Source organism: Macaca fascicularis, chromosome 15 (assembly GCF_037993035.2).
Source record: "Macaca fascicularis isolate 582-1 chromosome 15, T2T-MFA8v1.1".
Taxonomy (NCBI): domain Eukaryota; kingdom Metazoa; phylum Chordata; class Mammalia; order Primates; family Cercopithecidae; genus Macaca; species Macaca fascicularis.
The window spans coordinates 14,277,654-14,295,547 of record NC_088389.1 but is presented as its reverse complement, the minus strand read 5'-3'; the positions used below and the strand labels follow the sequence as shown (position 1 = coordinate 14,295,547).

At 55.8% G+C, this 17,894-nt stretch overlaps 2 protein-coding genes across 8 annotated transcripts; one reads left to right on the top strand and one right to left on the bottom strand.

Annotated features, from left to right (window-relative positions):
- Positions 1–1,424: 1,424 nt before the first annotated feature.
- On the top strand, positions 1,425–11,341 carry NTMT1 (N-terminal Xaa-Pro-Lys N-methyltransferase 1). 6 transcript variants are annotated; one of them, XM_065530006.2, is made up of 4 exons: positions 1,425–1,557; positions 8,403–8,554; positions 9,819–10,071; positions 10,950–11,341. In XM_065530006.2, the coding sequence occupies exons 3-4, from the start codon at positions 9,921–9,923 to the stop codon at positions 11,204–11,206; spliced, it is 408 nt and encodes a 135-aa protein (XP_065386078.1). In that variant the 5' UTR covers positions 1,425–1,557; positions 8,403–8,554; positions 9,819–9,920; the 3' UTR covers positions 11,207–11,341. The 6 variants fall into 6 exon arrangements, with proteins under 6 accessions (XP_065386078.1, XP_045229828.1, XP_073872407.1 ...); XM_045373893.3 differs by having other exon boundaries at positions 8,403–8,618; XM_074016306.1 differs by having other exon boundaries at positions 1,425–1,583.
- Positions 10,370–17,889, bottom strand: ASB6 (ankyrin repeat and SOCS box containing 6). 2 transcript variants are annotated; one of them, XM_005580652.4, is made up of 6 exons: positions 17,625–17,889; positions 16,291–16,472; positions 15,148–15,254; positions 14,948–15,056; positions 14,315–14,401; positions 10,370–14,199 (listed from the first exon to the last, which is right to left on the bottom strand). In XM_005580652.4, exons 1-6 carry the CDS (start codon positions 17,735–17,737, stop codon positions 13,532–13,534), a joined length of 1,266 nt encoding a protein of 421 aa, XP_005580709.1. In that variant the 5' UTR covers positions 17,738–17,889; the 3' UTR covers positions 10,370–13,531. The 2 variants fall into 2 exon arrangements, with proteins under 2 accessions (XP_005580709.1, XP_005580711.1); XM_005580654.5 differs by lacking the exon at positions 16,291–16,472.
- Between the last annotated feature and the right edge of the window lie 5 nt (positions 17,890–17,894).

Sequence of the window (17,894 nt, the reverse complement as noted above, 5' to 3'; positions counted from 1 at the left end):
CGGAGATAGCTCCAGAATTTCTTTGCATGGGAGGAGCCGAGGGAAGGGCCATGCTTTTGGAATGGAAATTTCATGGGCTTGTTCTGCTTATTTGGGTGGGAATCCCATGGCACTGCCAAGAGTATTTTTTATTTTATTTTTGGGGGGTCGGTATTATTTTAAGATGCTAATGGAGATGGGTGGATTTGAGGACCAATGGCTTTTTTCCCCTTCTTACTCAAAGCCCAGCCTGCAGCCTCCAAACGAACTGTTGTTCGTGATGGGGATGAAGAGAGGGCAACGCCGCGGCTCTTTTCAGTTCGGGAGGTCCTTCCAGATTCCCAAAAGTCAATTTAGTCAAGTTTTGAGCTGTAACCTGTGTTGGGCGCGGTGGCTCACGCTTGTAATCCCAGCAGTCTGGGAGGCCAAAGTGGAAGCCTTGCTTGAGGCCAGGATTCAAGATCAGCCTGGGCAACAGGGTGAGACCCCGTCTCTAATTTTTTTTTTAAAGAAGTCAAATTAGGCCGGGCGCGGTGGCTCACGCCTGTAATCCTAGCATTCTGGGAGGCCGGGGCGGGCGGATGACGAGGTCAGAAGATCGAGACCATCCTGACTAACACGGTGAAACCCCATCTCTACTTTAAAAATACAAAAAAAATTAGCTGGGCGTGGTGGCGGGCGCCTGTAGTCCCAGCTACTTGGGAGGCTGAGGGAGGAGAATGGTGGGAACCCGGGAGACTGAGCTTGCAGTGAGCTGAGATAGGCCACTGCACTCCAGCCTGGGCAACAGAGCGAGCCTCCGTCTCGGAAGGAAGGAAGGAAGGAAGGAGGGAGGGAGGGAGGGAAGGAAGGAAGGAAGGAAGGAAGGAGGGAGGGAGGGAAGGAAGGAAGGAGGGAGGGAGGGAGGGAAGGAAGGAAGGAAGGGAAGGGAAGGAAGGAAAGGAAGGAAGGAAAGGAGGGAGGGAGGAAGGGAGGAAGGAAGGAAGGAAGGAAGGCAGTCAGTCAAATTAGGCTGGGCGCAGTGGCTTACGCCTATAATCCCAATACTTCGGAAGGCAGAGGCGGGAGGATGACTTGAAGTCAGGAGTTCGCAACCAGCCTGGCCAACATGGTGAAAACCCGTCTCTACTAAAAATACAAAAATTAGCTGGGTGTGGTAGCTCACACCTGTAGTCCCAGCTACTCTGGAGGCAGAGGCAGGAGAATCGCTGGAACCTGGGAGGCGGAGGTTGCAGTGAGCCAAGATCGCGCCACTGCACTCCAGCCTGGTTGACAGAGCAAGATTCTGTCTCAATTTAAAAAAAAAAAAAATTAAGTTAAATTATTTTTCAAAAGAAGTCAGGCTAAATCCGGAGCCCGCGGGAGGGGGGCGAGCTGAACGAGGAGGTGGGGCCAGCCGTGGCCCCGCCCCTAAACGCCCGGAAGTGACGTTAGCGGACAAAGGCAGCGCGCGCCGCGAGCTGTCGCGTCTGGTCGTGGTGTGGCGGAGCTGCGGTTACCTTGTGGGGTCTCCGCCGCTGCCGCCCTCCCTTCCTCTTCCCCATCTTCTTCTCTCGGTCCCGGGAGCCCCCGCGCGGAGTGAGTAGCGCGAGGCGGTGCGAAGGGTAGGCAGCCGCCGGGAGAGGGGAGGCCGCGACCCCTAACTGCTTCGGCGCCCTGTGGGCCCCGGCTCGTCACGTGACCCGGCGCGTGCGCGAGGGCCGGCACGGGCCCCACGTGCGCGTTCCCAAGCGGTCCACGGGCCGGACCTGGGCAGGGACTACGGAGCAGTCAGTCCATGGGTTGGGGTACAGGAGGAAAGTCAAGGCACTCAAAGCCCAGGCAGGGCACTCCCCCACCCGGGTCCCCAGACCGCAGCAAATCCCTTTCTCTGAGCCTGTTTCCCCTCCGAGAAACAGGGATATGGAGAGCGCCCACTCGGAGGATGGATGGGAGGAATCGGTAAAATGCCCAGTTCAGAGCCTGGCACAGTGAAGTGCCCGTTGCACAGAAGTTGCCGTCGTATTTAACCTTGGGTCCCGCCCCAGCGCCAGCCCGACACAGGTGCAGCTCAAAAAAGACACCCCCAGAACCCTTGCGGCCAAGGTCAGCCTGTCTGCAGGGAGGCTGCCATATCGAAAAGCCCAGGCTTTGCTGCCCACCAACTGTGTGATCTCTCTCTCTGGACTTCGGTTTCTCCTCTCTATTGTTAAGTGATTGCCACAGCTGGTGTCAGAGGCCCTGACAGCGGGGAGGGACAGTGTAACCGGTGGTTGTGGTGTGTAGAATGATTGCCCAGTGAGATGGGATGAGCCTCTGGGAGGAACCAGGGCTGGGATAAGGAGCCTGGAATCCCTCCTTAATTCTGTTCTAGGCTTCCTGTTTGTATGTTTAAAGACACATCGTTTCTTTTAGTGTGCTGGTTTTTCTCTCTGTAAACTGAGGACTGCGTGGGGGTTGGAAGTAACGCATGGAGTGTTTTGGTGGAGGCCGGAAGCCCTGGGATCACAAAGATAGCATCTAAAAAATCTCGGTGGGGGTTCTGTGCTTACAGACAGAGGAAGCTCACTCCTCACTCTGGCTGATTTGCAGAGCTGTTTGAGTCTGCTGGATTGGCCGCCCAGCATACCAGTAACAGTCCCCTAGGTGTGTCCAACAGTACAGCTTCTATGGCATTCTAAGGCACTTTTCCCATTTGATCCTCATAGTGCGCAGAGTTGACAAGAATCTCGTTTGACGGAGAATTTCTAAGCTCAAGAGAGAATATGTGCCTGGCACTGTGCAAAGCACTTTAAGCTTTTCGTGTGCACTTTTAATCACAGGCTTTCTGTAAAGTCGGTATTACTGCTCCATTTTATAGATGAACTGAGGAATGGTGAGGTTTGATGTCTTATCTGAGCTTACACAGCTGGTGAGCAGAGCCAAGATTCAGATCTGGTTCATCCGACTCCATCAGAGTCTTTGTTAGTTTTTAAATGTATCCCCTGTTTTGTCTTCTTCCCTCCCTTTCTCCCTTCTTTCCTTTTCTTAGAGCACTCTGCCATTTGCATGTGGCCTGCTGCTGTCCACAAAGATCCAGGGAGGATGGGTTCTGTCCTGTAGGCTGCTAGAGGGTGGAGGTCACTTTTAGGCAGGCTTTTCCGTAGAGACTTAACATGAGTAGGATGAGATGACTGCAAAAGTCTGCCGGTGACAGTTTCAGCACCGTTTTCTTCCATGGGTCGTGGGAGAAGAGACACAGTAACTGGGGCAGCTGCGTGGGTCTGAACACCTTGGCGGGGAGGAGGAGGCAGCAGCTAGGTGACCGTGAAGGATGTAGGATCACATTTACTGGCTGAGCAGGCATTTACCAGGCGTGAGGGGTTTCTCTTCCTCTCTGAGCTAGCCTAGAGTTCACACAAAGCCAGGGTGCTCCTGGCCTCCTCCCAGGCCCTGCAGCCACATGGCATCTGTCCTCTGGAGCAGAGTGTAGCAGGACCTCCTGCTGTTGGCCGACCGACCTTGCTGTTCCCTCGGACTCTTAGGGACCTCCTCCTGCCCCACTCCAATCTGGACAGAATGTAGCCAGGACCCTAGGAATCCCATTTATTAATGAATCAGCTGTTAGGACAAATGTCAAAGTCAGGCTCGCTATTTCCCTGCCAATATGTGCCTCCCCTGGCTTTTTCCTAGAATTTGCGTGTAGGTGGAATTCTTGTAAATTAGATTATTTGGGGGACCCTGACATTTAAAGGAATCATGTTACAAGGCTTTTGGTAAAGCACAAAATTATGTTGTCGGTAACAGCCTTCAGTATTACCAGTTTTGAATGGTTGGACTTTTGTCTGTAGGATTTTCTTAGAAGTGGAAAATGGCTATAGCTGCACAAAGCCCATTGTATTATTTGGCAACCAATTAGTCAGTGCCCACCTGGTGTCAGGCACTGGTCTAATCGATACGCGTTTGCCCTCAGATTTATTCTGTTCATTTGATCAGAGATTAACTTTCTGTTGAATATCTGTGTTTCGTGGGATGCAAGAGAAGCATAGTGATAAATCTCAAATGTTGCCATTGCTCTCTAGGAGCTCCCAGGCCAGGCGAGAGATAGAACTGGATACAAAACCTTCAGTTTACCAAGACTGGTGGGTGGTGAGAGGGAGACGGGCTTGCTCTCGCCGTGCTCCAGTCTGAATGGGAGTTGTGCTAGCATGGTGTGGAAGAGTAGTATTTCGTTTTTTAACCTTTGTCTTTAATTTTCCCAGCCACCAAGTGTTTTTTATTTTTTGAGACAGGGTCTCGCTCTTGTCTAGGCTGGACTCAAACTCCTGTGCTCAAGCAGTCTTCCCACCTCAGCCTCCCAAAGTGCTCAGATTATAGGCATGAGCCACTGCACCCAGCTGTAGTTTTGAATGCCATCCTCTCTGAGTGACTGATGGAGGGCTGTGACATGGTTGCTCTGGTGCCTGCTGGCAGAGGGGCAGGCAGCCCACCTGACCTGGTCCTTACCCCGTCAGACCATAGCAGCCACCAAACCCAGCTACATGGTGACATTCAGGTTGGTGGCCCTTTTCCCCGTCAGCCACCATGGCAGATCTAGCAGTCTTGAGGATTGGCAGGTCTGGTGGGAACAAGAATTAATTCTTCTTCTTTTTTTGACACACTGTCTCACTCTGTTGCCCAGACTGGAATGCAGAGGCAGGATCATGGCTCACTGCAGCCTTGACCTCCCAGGCTCAAGTGATCCTCCCACCTCAGCCTCCCTAGTAGCTGGGAGGTACTAGAATGTGTGTGTTTTTGATAGAGACGGGTTTCTGAGCCATAGGCTGCTTTCTTCTTCCAGCAGTGTTGTTCCCAGTGCTGGGAGACCAGTGTGGGAGCTCTGTGGTCAGCTTGCGGGGAAGGTGTTATGTGCAATAAGTAGAACTAAGGTCCTCCCCAGCCTGTTACCCCAAAGGACTCCCTGATTGGTGCAGTGATGGCTGCCTTTCTTCATTGTGGCCCAAACCCTGTGTGTGAACGGTAAAGTGAGGGGTCAGTCTGCGAGTGGATTCAAGAATCTGAAGAGGGAAGCCAGGCCCAGTGTCATACGCCTGTAATCTCAGCTACTTGGGAGGCTGAATAGGGAGGATGGCCTGAGCCCGGGAGTTTGAGGCCAGCCTGGGCCACATAGCAAGACCCCATCTCAAAAAAACAAGAATCTGAAGAGAGGTTTAAGTAGACTTCTCTAGGCACAGCCAAAGGGTTCTGCTGAGGGTGAAAAGACCCAATCACGGATCTAAGAAGAACCGGGCCCCGGTAGAGCACATGGGTCTTGTCAGCTCTCTCTGGACCCTCAGAAAGCTGGCGTGTGGCTTTGTCAGTGAAGAAAGCTCAAATCTGCTGAAGGAGTCAGGCACGGTGTTGGAGAGGAGGGACCCCATCCCCTCTGTTCTCAGCAGCCACAACAGGCCTTTCCCTGTTGCCCCCGCTGGCTGGCTGGGTCTCCGGAAAAGGCTGACCAGTTACAGAAGGAGAATTGCATCCGTTAGAAGTCGTCTTTTTTTTTTTTTTTTGGATACGGAGTCTTGCTCTGTCGCCCAGGCTGGAATGCAGTGGCGCGATCTTGGCTCATGGCAAGCTCCACCTCCTGTGTTCAGGCCATTCTCCTGCCTCAGCCTCCCGAGTAGCTGGGACTACAGGTGCGCGCCACCGTGCCCGGCCAATTTTTTTGTATTTTTAGTAGAAACAGAGTTTCACTGTGTTAGCCAGGATGATCTCGATCTCCTGACCTCATGATCCGCCTGCCTCGGCCTCCCAAAGTGCTGGGATTACAGGCGTGAGCCATGGCGCCCTGCCTCGTTAGAAGTATTCTTGAGCTGACTGGCTGGGGTGGGCCTGCTGCTTCTGGAAAGTTCCTTCTCTTTCAGGTCAGGTTCAGAATATAGTAGTGCAGAAGATAGTACTGGGGGCCAATAACAAATTTGACCAATGAAAAATCTTGGCTGAGTGCAGTGACTTCCGCCTGTAACCCCAACACCTTGGGAGGCCAAGGCAGGTGGATCACTTGCAGCCAGGTGTTTGAGACCAGCCTGGGCAACATGGCAAAACTCCGTCTGTACAGAAAATACAAAAGTTAGGCAGGTGTGGCGGCGTGTGCCTGTAGTCCCAGCTACCCTGGAGGCCAAGATGGGAGGGTCACCTGAGCCATACTCTAGTCTGGTGACACTGAGACCCTTTCTCAAAAAACAAAGAAGAAAAGAAAATTCTCCAGCTTGTCTTGTGTTTAGTTTCTCTTCTCTTTCCTCATAGTTGCTTCCCGAAGGCCTCATGCTCCTTCTCAGGGCGTTTTCCTGTTTCCCTCTGACCACTTCTCTTGAAGCCCCTAGAGCATTCCTGGGTCTTAGGGTTTTAAGCTTTGAGTTGTGTTTGAGGACTGTGCCCAAGTTCCACATGTGGACTCTTACGTGTTGACCCTGTAGCTCCAGGGGTCAGGCAGACGGTCTTGGACCTACGATTTGTCAACTTTGGCGACAGGCATTTGCTAGAAGCCCCCTGCTCTCCTTGTGTGGAGGCGGCACGTGCGAGGTGGTGAGCTGCAGCTCCCAGTCAGCTGCGCGTTTTGCACCGAGGAGATTTTCCCTTTATCATGGGTTTATCAGGATGTAGCAGCAGCTGCTGCTGGGATTCCTGCCTCCCACTGTTGCTGTTTGTCCTGTGACAGCCAGCACGGCCACTGCCATTCTCACTCTGCCTCCCTTCAGGGTAGGCCCTGGCAGTGTGGGAAGCACATCAGCTGAGAGCTGGTGCCAGCATGCACTCGGGGCCGCCCTCATCCAGGCCCCGTCTGCCTTTCCCAGCTCACCTTCCACACTGTGTTCCCCGCCTCCACTCTCCGCCCTCTGATGGCCCGTGCTGTCCCACAGCTGCTCCCTCTGTCTGTGCCTCACCCCTCCAGCACTCCCTGTCTTTAGATGCCCAGCTCGGGCTGCCTCCTCCAGGCCACTGCCCCTGTCTGCTGTTCAGAAAGGATTCTTCTGCCCTTTGAGTTTCCTTAGCACTTTATGGTTCCATGAGAATCTTATTTTTCTGCTGCGTATTTTCGTTCCCTTTGTTCTTTGCCTGTCCTCCTGGGCTAGAGCTCTCTGAGGTCTTGGCAAGCCTCACAGCAACTAGAACAGCCCCTAAGCGTGGTGTGCCTTGGTGACAGCACTGTGCCTATGGGAAGCTTATGGCAGGCTGGCCCCCCTTGGAGCGTGGAGCCGCTGAGCTGTCATCCCTGTCCTGAAGGGCAAGGTGGGCCTGGGCTCTGCTGCCAGGACCCAGCTGAGGCTCTCTAGTTCCCTCTCCTTCTGCTGTGGCAGCAGTCTCCTCATCCCCCTGCCGTCTCCACTGCTGCCAGCAGTCTTTGGAAGCACCGGTCTTCCCGGGCCACTGTCTGCTGGGCCTCAGGGTGGTTCACACTCGTTGCTCTGTAGGATGCAGTCGAAATTGCTAGAGTTGACTGTGAGACCAGGAACTGGCAGCCACGAGGGCTGTCTGTCCTTCCCTCCGGGAGCAGAGCTGTCGCCCTCCACTGGCTGCATTTATTCTTGCCCATCCATCGGTTTCAGCTTCCGAGTCCCCTCCTCAGGGTTGCCTTCCCTGGTCCCCGCATCTGAGTCCACTTCCTCTCTCCGTGCTCTGCTGGCACTGGTGCTTCTCCTCTGCAGCCCTCCCTGCAGGTGTGGTTGTGTCTGTAGAATTGTTTTCTGCCTGGCTGTCTGCCTGGTTCACAGCCTGGTGCCTGGCACAGAGTCCCCACTCCTCATTAACGGAGGACTGGACCCCACCGTGAGTTGTTGCTGTGCTCTGAGCCAGAGGCAGGGAGGCGTGGAAACTTCCCTGGCCCTCCAGGGTCTGCTGGTGTTCTCTGCTTTGCGGTCTTTTCTCTTTATTGATCAGGGTTTTCTGTGCCCAGAAGCCACTGCGTCAGGTGTCATATAAAGCATGTCAAGAACTTGAAGCCAGTCCAGGCACAGTGGCTCATACCCGTAATCCCAGTGCTTTGGGAGGCCAAGGTGGGAGAATCTCTTGAGGTCAGGAGTTCGAGACCAACCTTTGTAATGTAGTGAGACCCCATCTCTACAAAAAATAATTAGCCAGGCATGGTGGCACACAACTGTAGTCCTAGCTGCTCCGGAGGAGTTGGGAGGGTCTCTTGAGTTCTGGAGTTGGAGGCTGCATTGAGCTATGATCACACCACTGCACTCCAGAAAAAATGAAAATGTAAAAGAACGTGAAGCTAGGACTTGGGGCGGGCGCTCTCAGTGCAAAAGACAGAAGATGCTGTTATCCAAGGGGTAGAAGCAGATTTGGGGACCCTGGACTTCCCTCTGCACTCAGCAGCATGTGTGACTTGTGAAGCCTGGAGTGAGACTGGCCCTCTGCCCCGGGGACCTTTCTGCCAGGTCCCCGGCCCGCTGACTCACACCCCCTTCCTTACCCAGGAGAGTTGCGGGTGCTGATCTTGGTGCTTGAGCAGAGCCGTGGTTGGTGACAGCATGACGAGCGAGGTGATAGAAGACGAGAAGCAATTCTATTCCAAGGCCAAGACCTACTGGAAACAAATCCCACCCACGGTGGACGGCATGCTTGGGGGGTATGGCCACATCTCCAGCATCGACATCAACAGCTCCCGGAAGTTTCTGCAGAGGTTTTTGAGGGTAGGCAGGTCTGGCGTGCTCTCCAGGAGAGGCTGTGGCTCTGGTGGCACTGCCGAGTCCATGTGGGGTGCCACCTTTTACATGTAACACTGCAGGCTCGTTGGCTGTCTCTTGGTACCTACCCCAAAGCCTTGAGGAGCTGGGCTGGGTGGGCACAGTGGGGTAACTTCTAGATTGTGGACTTAGCCTCAAGGTTACCAGACAGGAGCTGGCTGTTAGGCAGAACTGAGGTGCCCGAATTGGGCAAACTTCTCTTCAACTGTTGGGTTTTGCCAGGGACAAAACCCTTGCTCTCCTGCCATGCCCATGGGTGTTTGGGCTGAGGGTGTTGGCCATTCTGGATGAAAACTCCTAGTTACATGCCATGGTTTCTACCCTCTGCTCCACCCCCAGCCTTTTCTGTACTAGGCTGGGACCCCCGGGCCTGGAGCCCCCCACCTTCTTGTCTCTCATGGCTGGCACTGGAGGCTGCTGTTGGCCACCTGCTCCATCCAGCGCCTCCCCTCCCTCCGCGTTCCCTCTCCGCACCCTTGTTCACCCATTGTCCTACTTCCATTCTCCCTGCTCCTCTCTGCCGTTGTTTACTTGGAGACTCAGGAGAGATTAGCGTACCTGTTCAAGTTATCACCTTTAAGTGGAAATTGGCTTTCATTTTAGAAATGTGTGGCCCAGGGCTGGGGCAGCGGCTCACTCCTGTAATCCAGCTCTTTGGGATTTCAAGGTGGGAGGACTGCTTGAGCCCAGGAATTTGAGACCAGCCTGGGCAACAGACTGAGGCCCTGTCTCTACAAAAAATAAATAAAAATAAAGAGTTGGGCATGGTGGCACATGCCTGTAGTCCCAGCTACGTGGGAGGCTGAGGCGGGAAGATGGAGGATGGCTTGAGCCCAGGGGTCCGAGGCTACAGTGAGCCGTGATCCCACTACTGCATTCCAGCCTGGACAACAGAATGAGATCCTGTCTCTACAAAAACTTTCAAAGATAAAGGAATATGTGGCCCAGCAGGGTGTCCTTCCACGCTTACCCCCTTGAATCAGGACTCTGTACAAGCTGGCAGCCAGCACAGACCTCCCCACCAGTGCTCAGCTTGTGCAGAGCCCTGGAATCCTGACTTGAGTCTAAGTCCCAGGGCTCATGAGGAAGGGCCCCCACGTGCGGCGACAGGGTCTCTCTGATAGGTTACATGCCTCTGCTTTTCAGGAAGGCCCGAACAAGACAGGAACGTCCTGTGCCCTGGACTGTGGAGCTGGCATTGGGAGGATCACCAAGCGGCTGCTCCTGCCGCTGTTCAGAGAGGTGGATATGGTCGACATAACGGAGGACTTCCTGGTTCAAGCCAAGACCTACCTGGGGGAGGAGGGCAAGAGGGTGAGGAACTACTTCTGTTGTGGGCTCCAGGACTTCACCCCAGAGCCGGACTCTTACGACGTCATCTGGATCCAGTGGGTGATAGGTGAGGGTCCCGCCGCCCTTCCCTGCCCACCTGTACGTCTCCTGCCACTCGGGTTCCCCATAAGGTGTCAGGACCAGGGCTTTGCGCTCTTGCAGCAAGTAAGCCAGTGAGGATTCTCCAATCCCCCCACGCCCACACCCACGCCCACCCCCACCCCGTGCTTCCCAGGACTGAGGGACAGGCTCAGCCTAAAAGGTCGATTTCTTCCAGGTTTTGTTTCAGTTGAATACCTGCTACCATCCATTTGGGTGCAGTTTTTTGTTAAATTTTAATGGCCAATAACTTACTGCATTCAAAGTGAGAGTTTTATAAGGGTTTTATTTTTAATAAGATGAAAAGTTTAAGCTTTGTGTCTAGCCCTGCACCCTCTTAGCCTAACAGTACACCTCAAGCGCTGTGCCCTGGGCTGCTGACCTGGTGGCAGGCCACTAGCAGCAGTTGGCCACCTCCTGAGGTGGGCAGCACAGGCCTGCTGTGGACACGCTAGGTCTGGCCTTGTATTTTGTGGTCTCAGAAGCCTCTGTGGGGACTTCTGGTGTGGGGAAGGCAGTCTGTCCAGAAGCTCCTGCAGTGCCAAACTCTTAGCCCAGGTTCACTCCTCTGATCCAAGTCTGGCAGGGGTGGGGCATCATGGTGTGTAGGTATCAGGCAGGACTTGGAAGTCACCCCGTCAAGTTAAATTCTGGCTTAATGTGTCTTTAGAGCCACAGTTTCCTCTTCTATGAAATGGGGTTTAGTAAATCTGTCGGGATTTACTAAATGCCACACAAAATGCTGGGCACAAATGAAGGGCTCAGCAGGGCTGAGAAATACATCCCATCTGGTGGCCAGCATCCCCTTGCATTGTGCACTGGTAACCTTGCTTCTGCCCTCCCCAGGCCACCTCACCGATCAGCACCTGGCCGAGTTCCTGCGGCGCTGCAAGGGCAGCCTCCGCCCCAACGGTATCATTGTCATCAAAGACAACATGGCCCAGGAGGGCGTGATTCTGGATGACGTGGACAGCAGCGTGTGCCGGGACCTTGATGTGGTCCGCAGGATCATCTGCAGCGCAGGCCTCAGCCTCCTGGCTGAGGAGAGGCAGGAGAACCTCCCCGATGAGATCTACCACGTCTATAGCTTTGCCCTGAGATGAGCCAGGGCTGGCAGGAGAAACTGAGGAACCACAGTCCGGGTGGGGGGAACTGGCAGCTGGGCAAGATCCAGGCGCCACACTGGCGGTTCGTGAGTGTCAAGGCACCACTAAATATAGCTGTCTGCCGTCCACTCATTATGCAGATTCTTCTTCAAAAGGCAAGGTGGGACCCTGTGGGGGGAGGGTGCTGCTGAACCAGCGGTGAGGCAGGAGCCCAGACCCTGCTGCCCTGTGAGATGAGATGGGATGGGATGGGGTGGAAGGGGCTCCAGGGCTCCCCATGTGGGAATACGGTGGTCACATCAGTAGCCGATTCCCTGGGCCTCCAGCGTAGCCTTCCAGCCATGGGCCTGGCTGCCTGAAGAGGAAGGAAACCACCCCCAACCTGGTTGTTGGGAACTTGAAGACTTCAGTGTGGTCTTTACCTAGGGGAGGGACAGAGCTGGGCTGGTGGAACCCATGGGTGCTGCCTGATGGTGCTGTGGTTGGGGGTGCTCACGTGCCAAGTCCTGCTTGGCAGTGGAAGCCTGGGACCCTTAAAGCGTGACAACAGCCTGCAGCAGGGAAGCTCCCTGAACCCTTGTTCTTCTCTGGGCTTGAGGCTGCTCCTTGGCAGGCATTAAATTAAAAAATAAAATGGGGCAGGCGCGGTGGCTCACGCCTGTAATCCCAACACTTTGGGAGGCTGAGGCGGGCAGATCACAAGGTCAGGAGATTGAGACCATCCTGGCTGACACAGTGAAACCCCGTCTCTACTAAAAATACAAAAAAAAAAAAAAAAAAGCCGGGCGTGGTGGTGGGCCGCCTGTAGTCCCAGCTAGCTACTTGGGAGGCTGAGGCAGGAGAATGGTGTGAACCCAGGAGGCGGAGCTTGCAGTGAGCCGACACTGCGCCACTGCACTGCAGCCTAGGTGACAGAGTGAGACTCCATCCCAAAAATTAAAAATAAAATAAAATGGGGCCCGGGCACAGTAGCTCATGCCTTTGTAATCCCAGCACTTTGGAAGGCCAAGGCAGGTGAATCACCTGAAGTCAGGAATTTGAGACCAGCCTGGCCAACATGGCGAAACCCCGTTTCTACTAAAATACAAAAATCAGTCAGGCATGGTGGCGGGCACCTGTAATGCCAGCTACTCAGGAGGCTGAGGCAGGAGAACTGCCTGAACCTGGGAGGCAAAAGTCCCAGTGAGCCGAGATTGCACCATTGCACTCCAACCTGGGTGACAGACTGTCTCGAAAAAAATAATAATAAAATGGGACCTCAACACTGTGGAGGACCTCGCTAGTCTAGAGTGGTGCTTCTTTGCAGGGACTTGGAAGCAATCCCCCAAACACAGCATCTCCTCACACCTGCCACCCCCTTCCTTACCAGCTGCTGTGGGAGCCTCTATCCTGAACTGTGGAGGGCTGGGGCAGAAATTTTATACAAGGACCGTTAAGGCCAAGAAAGTCAGTTTAATCTTATAAATATATCATTTAGTCACCTCAGCTTATCCCCAGAGGCGTTTCCACAATTCACAATGACCGATGCATCCTGGAAGGGACTGAGGGCTCACAGTTGGGTGGTACAGTCGGCTCTTAGGTTGCTCCAAAGAGAGCCCCTCAACAGGAGACAACAGAGAGGTCTGTCCCCAGCTGCGCACTCATGATTGCTTTTTAGCAGAAGTCATGGTCGCTGAGGCCCTGGGTTTGGCACAAGCACAGCTGCCGGCAGAGCACAGTTCTGGTAGGTGGGGCCATGGCTGACCTGGCCCCAAAGCTACAGGAACAGGCAGGGGCCAGCTTGGCTTGCAACACCATGAAGACAAGCCTGTGGGGCCCTTAGTGTCTCCTCCCCCCGAGCCCACCAGAAACACTGCTGCAACAGAACCTGGAAGGAAAAGGGGCAGGGGTGGGGTCTTGGCACCACACAGGACACGCCCCAGGCTTCCTCTCCAGCTATACTGCCACGTGCAGCAAACAAGACCCCCGCAGCCCTGGGGATGTTGAGGCTTGGTCCTTCCCAGCTTCTGTAAATGCCCTGGCACTGCCCTCCAATTCAGAGGGTATAAACATGACTTCAGTCCAAGCCCTGTTCCTTTGTCCAACATGGGTGGGACCTGGAGTGCTGCTGGAGGGAAGGGAGCAGTCTCTCTGGAAGACACAGAGCCACACCCTTCACCACTGGAGTGATCACAGCTTCAGGCTCTACCTGGCTGGCTTTTCTCATGAAGGATCCCGTCTCATCTCCCAGATCAAAAAGACCCTCCTCTAAGGCTGTCCCAGGTTCTACCAACAGGCTGACCTAAGCTGCCCATGTCCCCTGTTCCTGTAGCCTGAGACCCGTCAGATGTCGTCTTCCATGGAGCCACTGTGCTCACTAAGGAGGTACCACTTCAGCCTGTCAGGCAGAGGCAGGGCTTTGACCTTCACATCCACAGGCCACGGCTGAAGGTAGAGCCGGATGGACACACGGCACAGGTGTTTGAGGGGCGGGGGATAGCTCTCCAGCTGCCTCAAGGAGAAGTGGAGGGCCTGGATCTTTTCCGCCAGGCTGCCCACAGGGTGGATATCGAAGTTTTCGGGCAGCTGGAGTTTCTGAGAGTTGGTCACCATGAGATCCAGGACGGTCTCGGCTTTGCGCAGGAGGTCCGCATGGCTCTCGTCTTCTGTGCAGCCTGGGTGGGAACAGAGCCTCTCAAAGATGATGTGAAAGCCAGACCAGCAGGACGCGCCATGCAGGGAGCAGTTGTAGGCGGCTCCGGACTCCAGCAGGAAGCGCAGGAGAGGGAAATGCAGTTTAAAGCTCTTGAGGCAGATGTGGGTGAGGGACTCGTGGGCCGGGCACTCGCTGGGGTCGGCCCCATGCGCCAGCAGCAGCCGTGTGACTTGGAAGCAGAAGCGGTTGATCATCTGGGCCTCCTCTTTGTCCCCTCCCACAGTCTCACCAAGTAGGAAGATGATGCAGGTGAACACTGTGTCCCCATCCTTGGTGGTGGCCTTGACGTCTGCCCCTAGAAGAGCCATAGAACAAGAGACACTGGGAGAAGGTCTTCAACCCCGGCAAAGCAACGGCACACATTGAAGGGGCGGGTGAGAGGACAAGGCCCAGGAGCGCGCCAGCCTCACCTCCTTCCAGCAGGAGCCGGATGTTCTCAGTATTGTGGATCTGTACCCCATCGCTGCTGGCCAGAGCATGGAGCAGAGCAGTCTTTCCTAGGGAGGGAGGGAGAGCGAGGAGGAGCAGGAGGCCAGGAAGCCCAGGTCAGGGCAACCCAGAGGAGGTGGCAGAAATCCAGACACTCAGGATCAGAAGATGAACTTTCAGAGACAGCTCTCAGCTCGGGTGAGGGCTGAGGGTGATGGGCTTCTGGTCATTCCCTTTCCACCCAGAGAACTGAGAGCAGAAAGGCCCCCAGCAGAAAAGCAGGATTTCTCTGGATCCCAGGATGCTACCTGAAATGTTGGCTAGGCCTCTCCCAATGGGAAGCCATTGTTTCTTGGAAGCCGAGTGCATACGTGCCCTATTTCTTCCTATGGAAGGCCCTTGAGGGCCAGCACAGGGGCAGTGACTGCACTGTCTGTCTCAAGCCTCTGAGCTCAGCAAGTCAGCAGAACCCCTGTGTGCCCAGCCATGCTGTGCCACCAGCCAGGGCCAGCATCCAGTCAGCCCACCTGGCTGTTGTCCTGGGGCACCCTGGGTGTCCCCCCCAACGCTGCCTGGGGGCCCAGCTGTCCTGCTTTCCTGCAGGAGGCACCCACCATGCTTGTCAGCGGCATTAACGTCAGCTCCAAGATCCAGGAGGCGCTGCAGGCAGGGCAGGCGCTCAGGCTCCTCGCTGGCCAGGTCCAAGGGGCTACTCTCGTGGATCTGAGCCAAGCAAGCACAGCCAGGTTGGCTTGGGAAGCTGCTCAGGCCCCTGCCCAACGCTGCTTCAAAACAAGCTGGACCTGGCACTTACCCGGTCCCTCCGATTAATGTCAGCGCCGTGATGCACCAGCAGCTCCACCATGTCCGGCTGGTTCCGCAGGACGGCGATGTGCAAGGCCGTGTAGTAGGTGACTGGATCTGAAGGCACAGATGCAGCTCGTGTGGGTCCTGCCTATCCGTATTCTCATGGGGCCCCTGGACCCAGAGCCCAGCCCCAAACTCCCACCTAAAGTGTCCAGAAGCAGAGGCCCAGCCTCCTGTCACCATCAAGGGTTAGGACAGAGCTGTCCTCACCAGATACTAGAGGGCCCTCGGGGTGTTCTAGTGGGCACACTACTGAAGCTGTTGGGGCTTTAATTTCCTCTTCTGTAAGAAGGGACCATAAAATGGGGCGCGCACTCTCAGAATGGCTGGGAGGCCGCACTACACAGCACCTCCATGGCTGCTCCGCTCTGTAGGCCTGGTGGTAACAGCCACGTTCTCCAAGCTGGTCTCCAAGTCACTGGCTTCAGAACTGGCCCTCCCGTCTCAGCTCCTTGGGCTCCAGGAGCCCAGCAGCCTCCAAGCCTGTCTTTGGATGGGGAAAGGAGACATGCCTGGCTGTCTCAGGCCCCCATTAGGTCACAAGGCAGCCCTGCCTGTCCCCCTACTAACCCTGCCCTCCCTGGGGTGAAAAACAGAGAGAAAGGAGCATGGCTCCATCTCCATCCCTCGCACTCAGAAGCTGGAAGCCAGCGTGTTCTGTGGTGATTTATGCCTAATGCGGCCTGTTTTCCCCTCTCCCTATGGCATGAGGAAAAAAACACAAATTGGCTCAGAGTAAGTGGCAGAAAATTACCTTCCCTTAGCTCTGGGCACAATGCCAGTAGCTGCATTTTCGCATTAATGGAAGTGGGGATTACTCTGGGAGCTGGGGAAAGTTTGCTAATCAATCACATGGTAGAAGCAGCAACACTCGCCCGCCCTTGGAACAGAGGTGGGGAGAGCCATGTGAAAACCCGCAGGATTTGGGAGGCCACCCAATGGGAGATTCCTTAGTCACAGCCACCCAGGAAATAAAGCGGGGGGAAGTCACTCCTCAGAGGATGGTAAAAGCCAAGGCTGGGGACATGGACGCCCACCCGGCGCAGAGCCACGTTTAAGTCGCCTGCCCACCCCCGGGGCTCTCGCTGACCTTCAAAGTTGAGATTGGCCCCATGCCGCAAGAGAACGTCGGCCGCCTGGGTCAGCCCCAGCTCAGCCATCTTGAGCAGGGCGTTGCTCACACCTTCCTGGTAAAAAGGAGAGTGGGCTTTCCTCTCCAGCAGCTCAGTGAGAACAAGGATTCGGTTCTCCTCGCTGGCGACATAACTGGGCCTGGGGCAGAAGAGAGGCTGAGGGTAGGCACAGCTGTGGGACCGGCTGATCGGGCAGCCTGTGGGTTGGTGGGCCTTAGTGTCCTGCTAGAATCATCCGCAAGCAGGGCCCTGGCTCTGTGGGTCACAGAGGCTTGGCAGAACCTCTGAACTAGAGAGAGGGCCAGGCTGCATCTCTTAAGACGGGAGCAGACTCGGATTTGCGGAGAATGGGCTGGGTCTGTCTGCGCTCTCCTCCCGCGTTGCCCAGAGTTTGGTCGCAGACTTGGGTACAAAGCCTCACACACCTGGGCTGCTGGGACTGAAGGGAACCCTGGAGGCCAAGAGCCCAAGCCCGACTTTGATGCTCCTTCCTCAGAAAGCCCTTCACCCTCAAAGCTGTAGGACCCCAGCCCCCGCAACCCCTGCAGCCAGGACAGCAACACAGCCTCCCCGCTCCTCTCACATGGAGGCCTTTAGCTGAAATGATGAAGAAAGCCTACGTTTCCACCCGAGTCCCTGGATGGGGAGACGACTCATCACCACGCGTTGTAAATTCCAACTGACAACCCCCGCAAACACCTGAGCCCCTTCCCTGTGCTCTCTCCTCCCTTCCACCTCGCGTGCCGCCGCACAATTACTTGTCAGTCTCTCCTCTGGAGCACACGCGCCAAGGCGGGGATTTTGCTGAGCCAGTGATGGACCCCAGGCGCCTAGTACCATGGGCAGTGAATGCGGATTCGCTCCCGACACCTTTCCTGCAGGTCCACGACAGACCAGCTCTTGTCTATAAAAACGCAAACTCTGCTACAAAAGCCCACCTTCACACTGCTCTGGGGTAACATCTGAGGCCTCACGGATTCCACCCTGCTCCCCTGCCACGCCGGGGGGTGGCACAGCACAGGCAGGCGACAGGGTGGGGCCGAGGCGCAGGCCCTGCGACACCCCGCGAGCCTCCGCCCTCGGGCCCTCCCTGCCCTTCGCCTCCGCCATGCAAGGGGCGGGAGTGCGATCCGCGCGGGGCAGCGCGAGCTCGGAGCCACGCAACCCCGGCTTCCGCCCGTCCCTTCCTCTGTCAAGGGGGACGCATCCACCCCGCCCGGCTTGTGGTGATAAAGTGGGACGCCGCAGGGTCGGAGCGGCCTCGGCCAGCTCACGGGAGGGGGCGACTTACCGGTCCAGAGACTCCTGCCGCTCGGGGTCCTGGATCCCCAGGGAGCCCAGAATCGCATCCACCAGCGGCTGGTACTCGAAGATGATCCTCCGGAAGCCGTGCAGGAACGGCATCGCCGCAGGCCCCGCGCAGCAGGGCGGTCGCGCTTTCCGCCGAGGCCGAGATGCCCAGACGCCGACCGGAGCGCTCCGGCGGCCGCGGAACCCACCTGCTCCCTTGGACCAGCCCTTGCGCCCGGCCGGGTCCGCTCCTCAGCCCAAGCCGCGCCCC

Excerpts from the sequence above, each read along its gene's own strand:
- ASB6 (XM_005580652.4), bottom strand. The coding sequence starts at position 17,737 with ATGCCGTTCCTGCACGGCTTCCGGAGGATCATCTTCGAGTACCAGCCG. Across the intron at positions 16,473-17,624 it reads CGGCAGGAGTCTCTGGACCG|GCCCAGTTATGTCGCCAGCG; the intron begins GTAAGTCGCCCC and ends CTTCTGCCCCAG. Across the intron at positions 14,402-14,947 it reads TAATGCCGCTGACAAGCATG|GAAAGACTGCTCTGCTCCAT; the intron begins GTGGGTGCCTCC and ends CTCCCTCCCTAG.
- NTMT1 (XM_045373893.3), top strand. The coding sequence starts at position 8,457 with ATGACGAGCGAGGTGATAGAAGACGAGAAGCAATTCTATTCCAAGGCC. Across the intron at positions 8,619-9,818 it reads TTCTGCAGAGGTTTTTGAGG|GAAGGCCCGAACAAGACAGG; the intron begins GTAGGCAGGTCT and ends TCTGCTTTTCAG. Across the intron at positions 10,072-10,949 it reads CTGGATCCAGTGGGTGATAG|GCCACCTCACCGATCAGCAC; the intron begins GTGAGGGTCCCG and ends TGCCCTCCCCAG.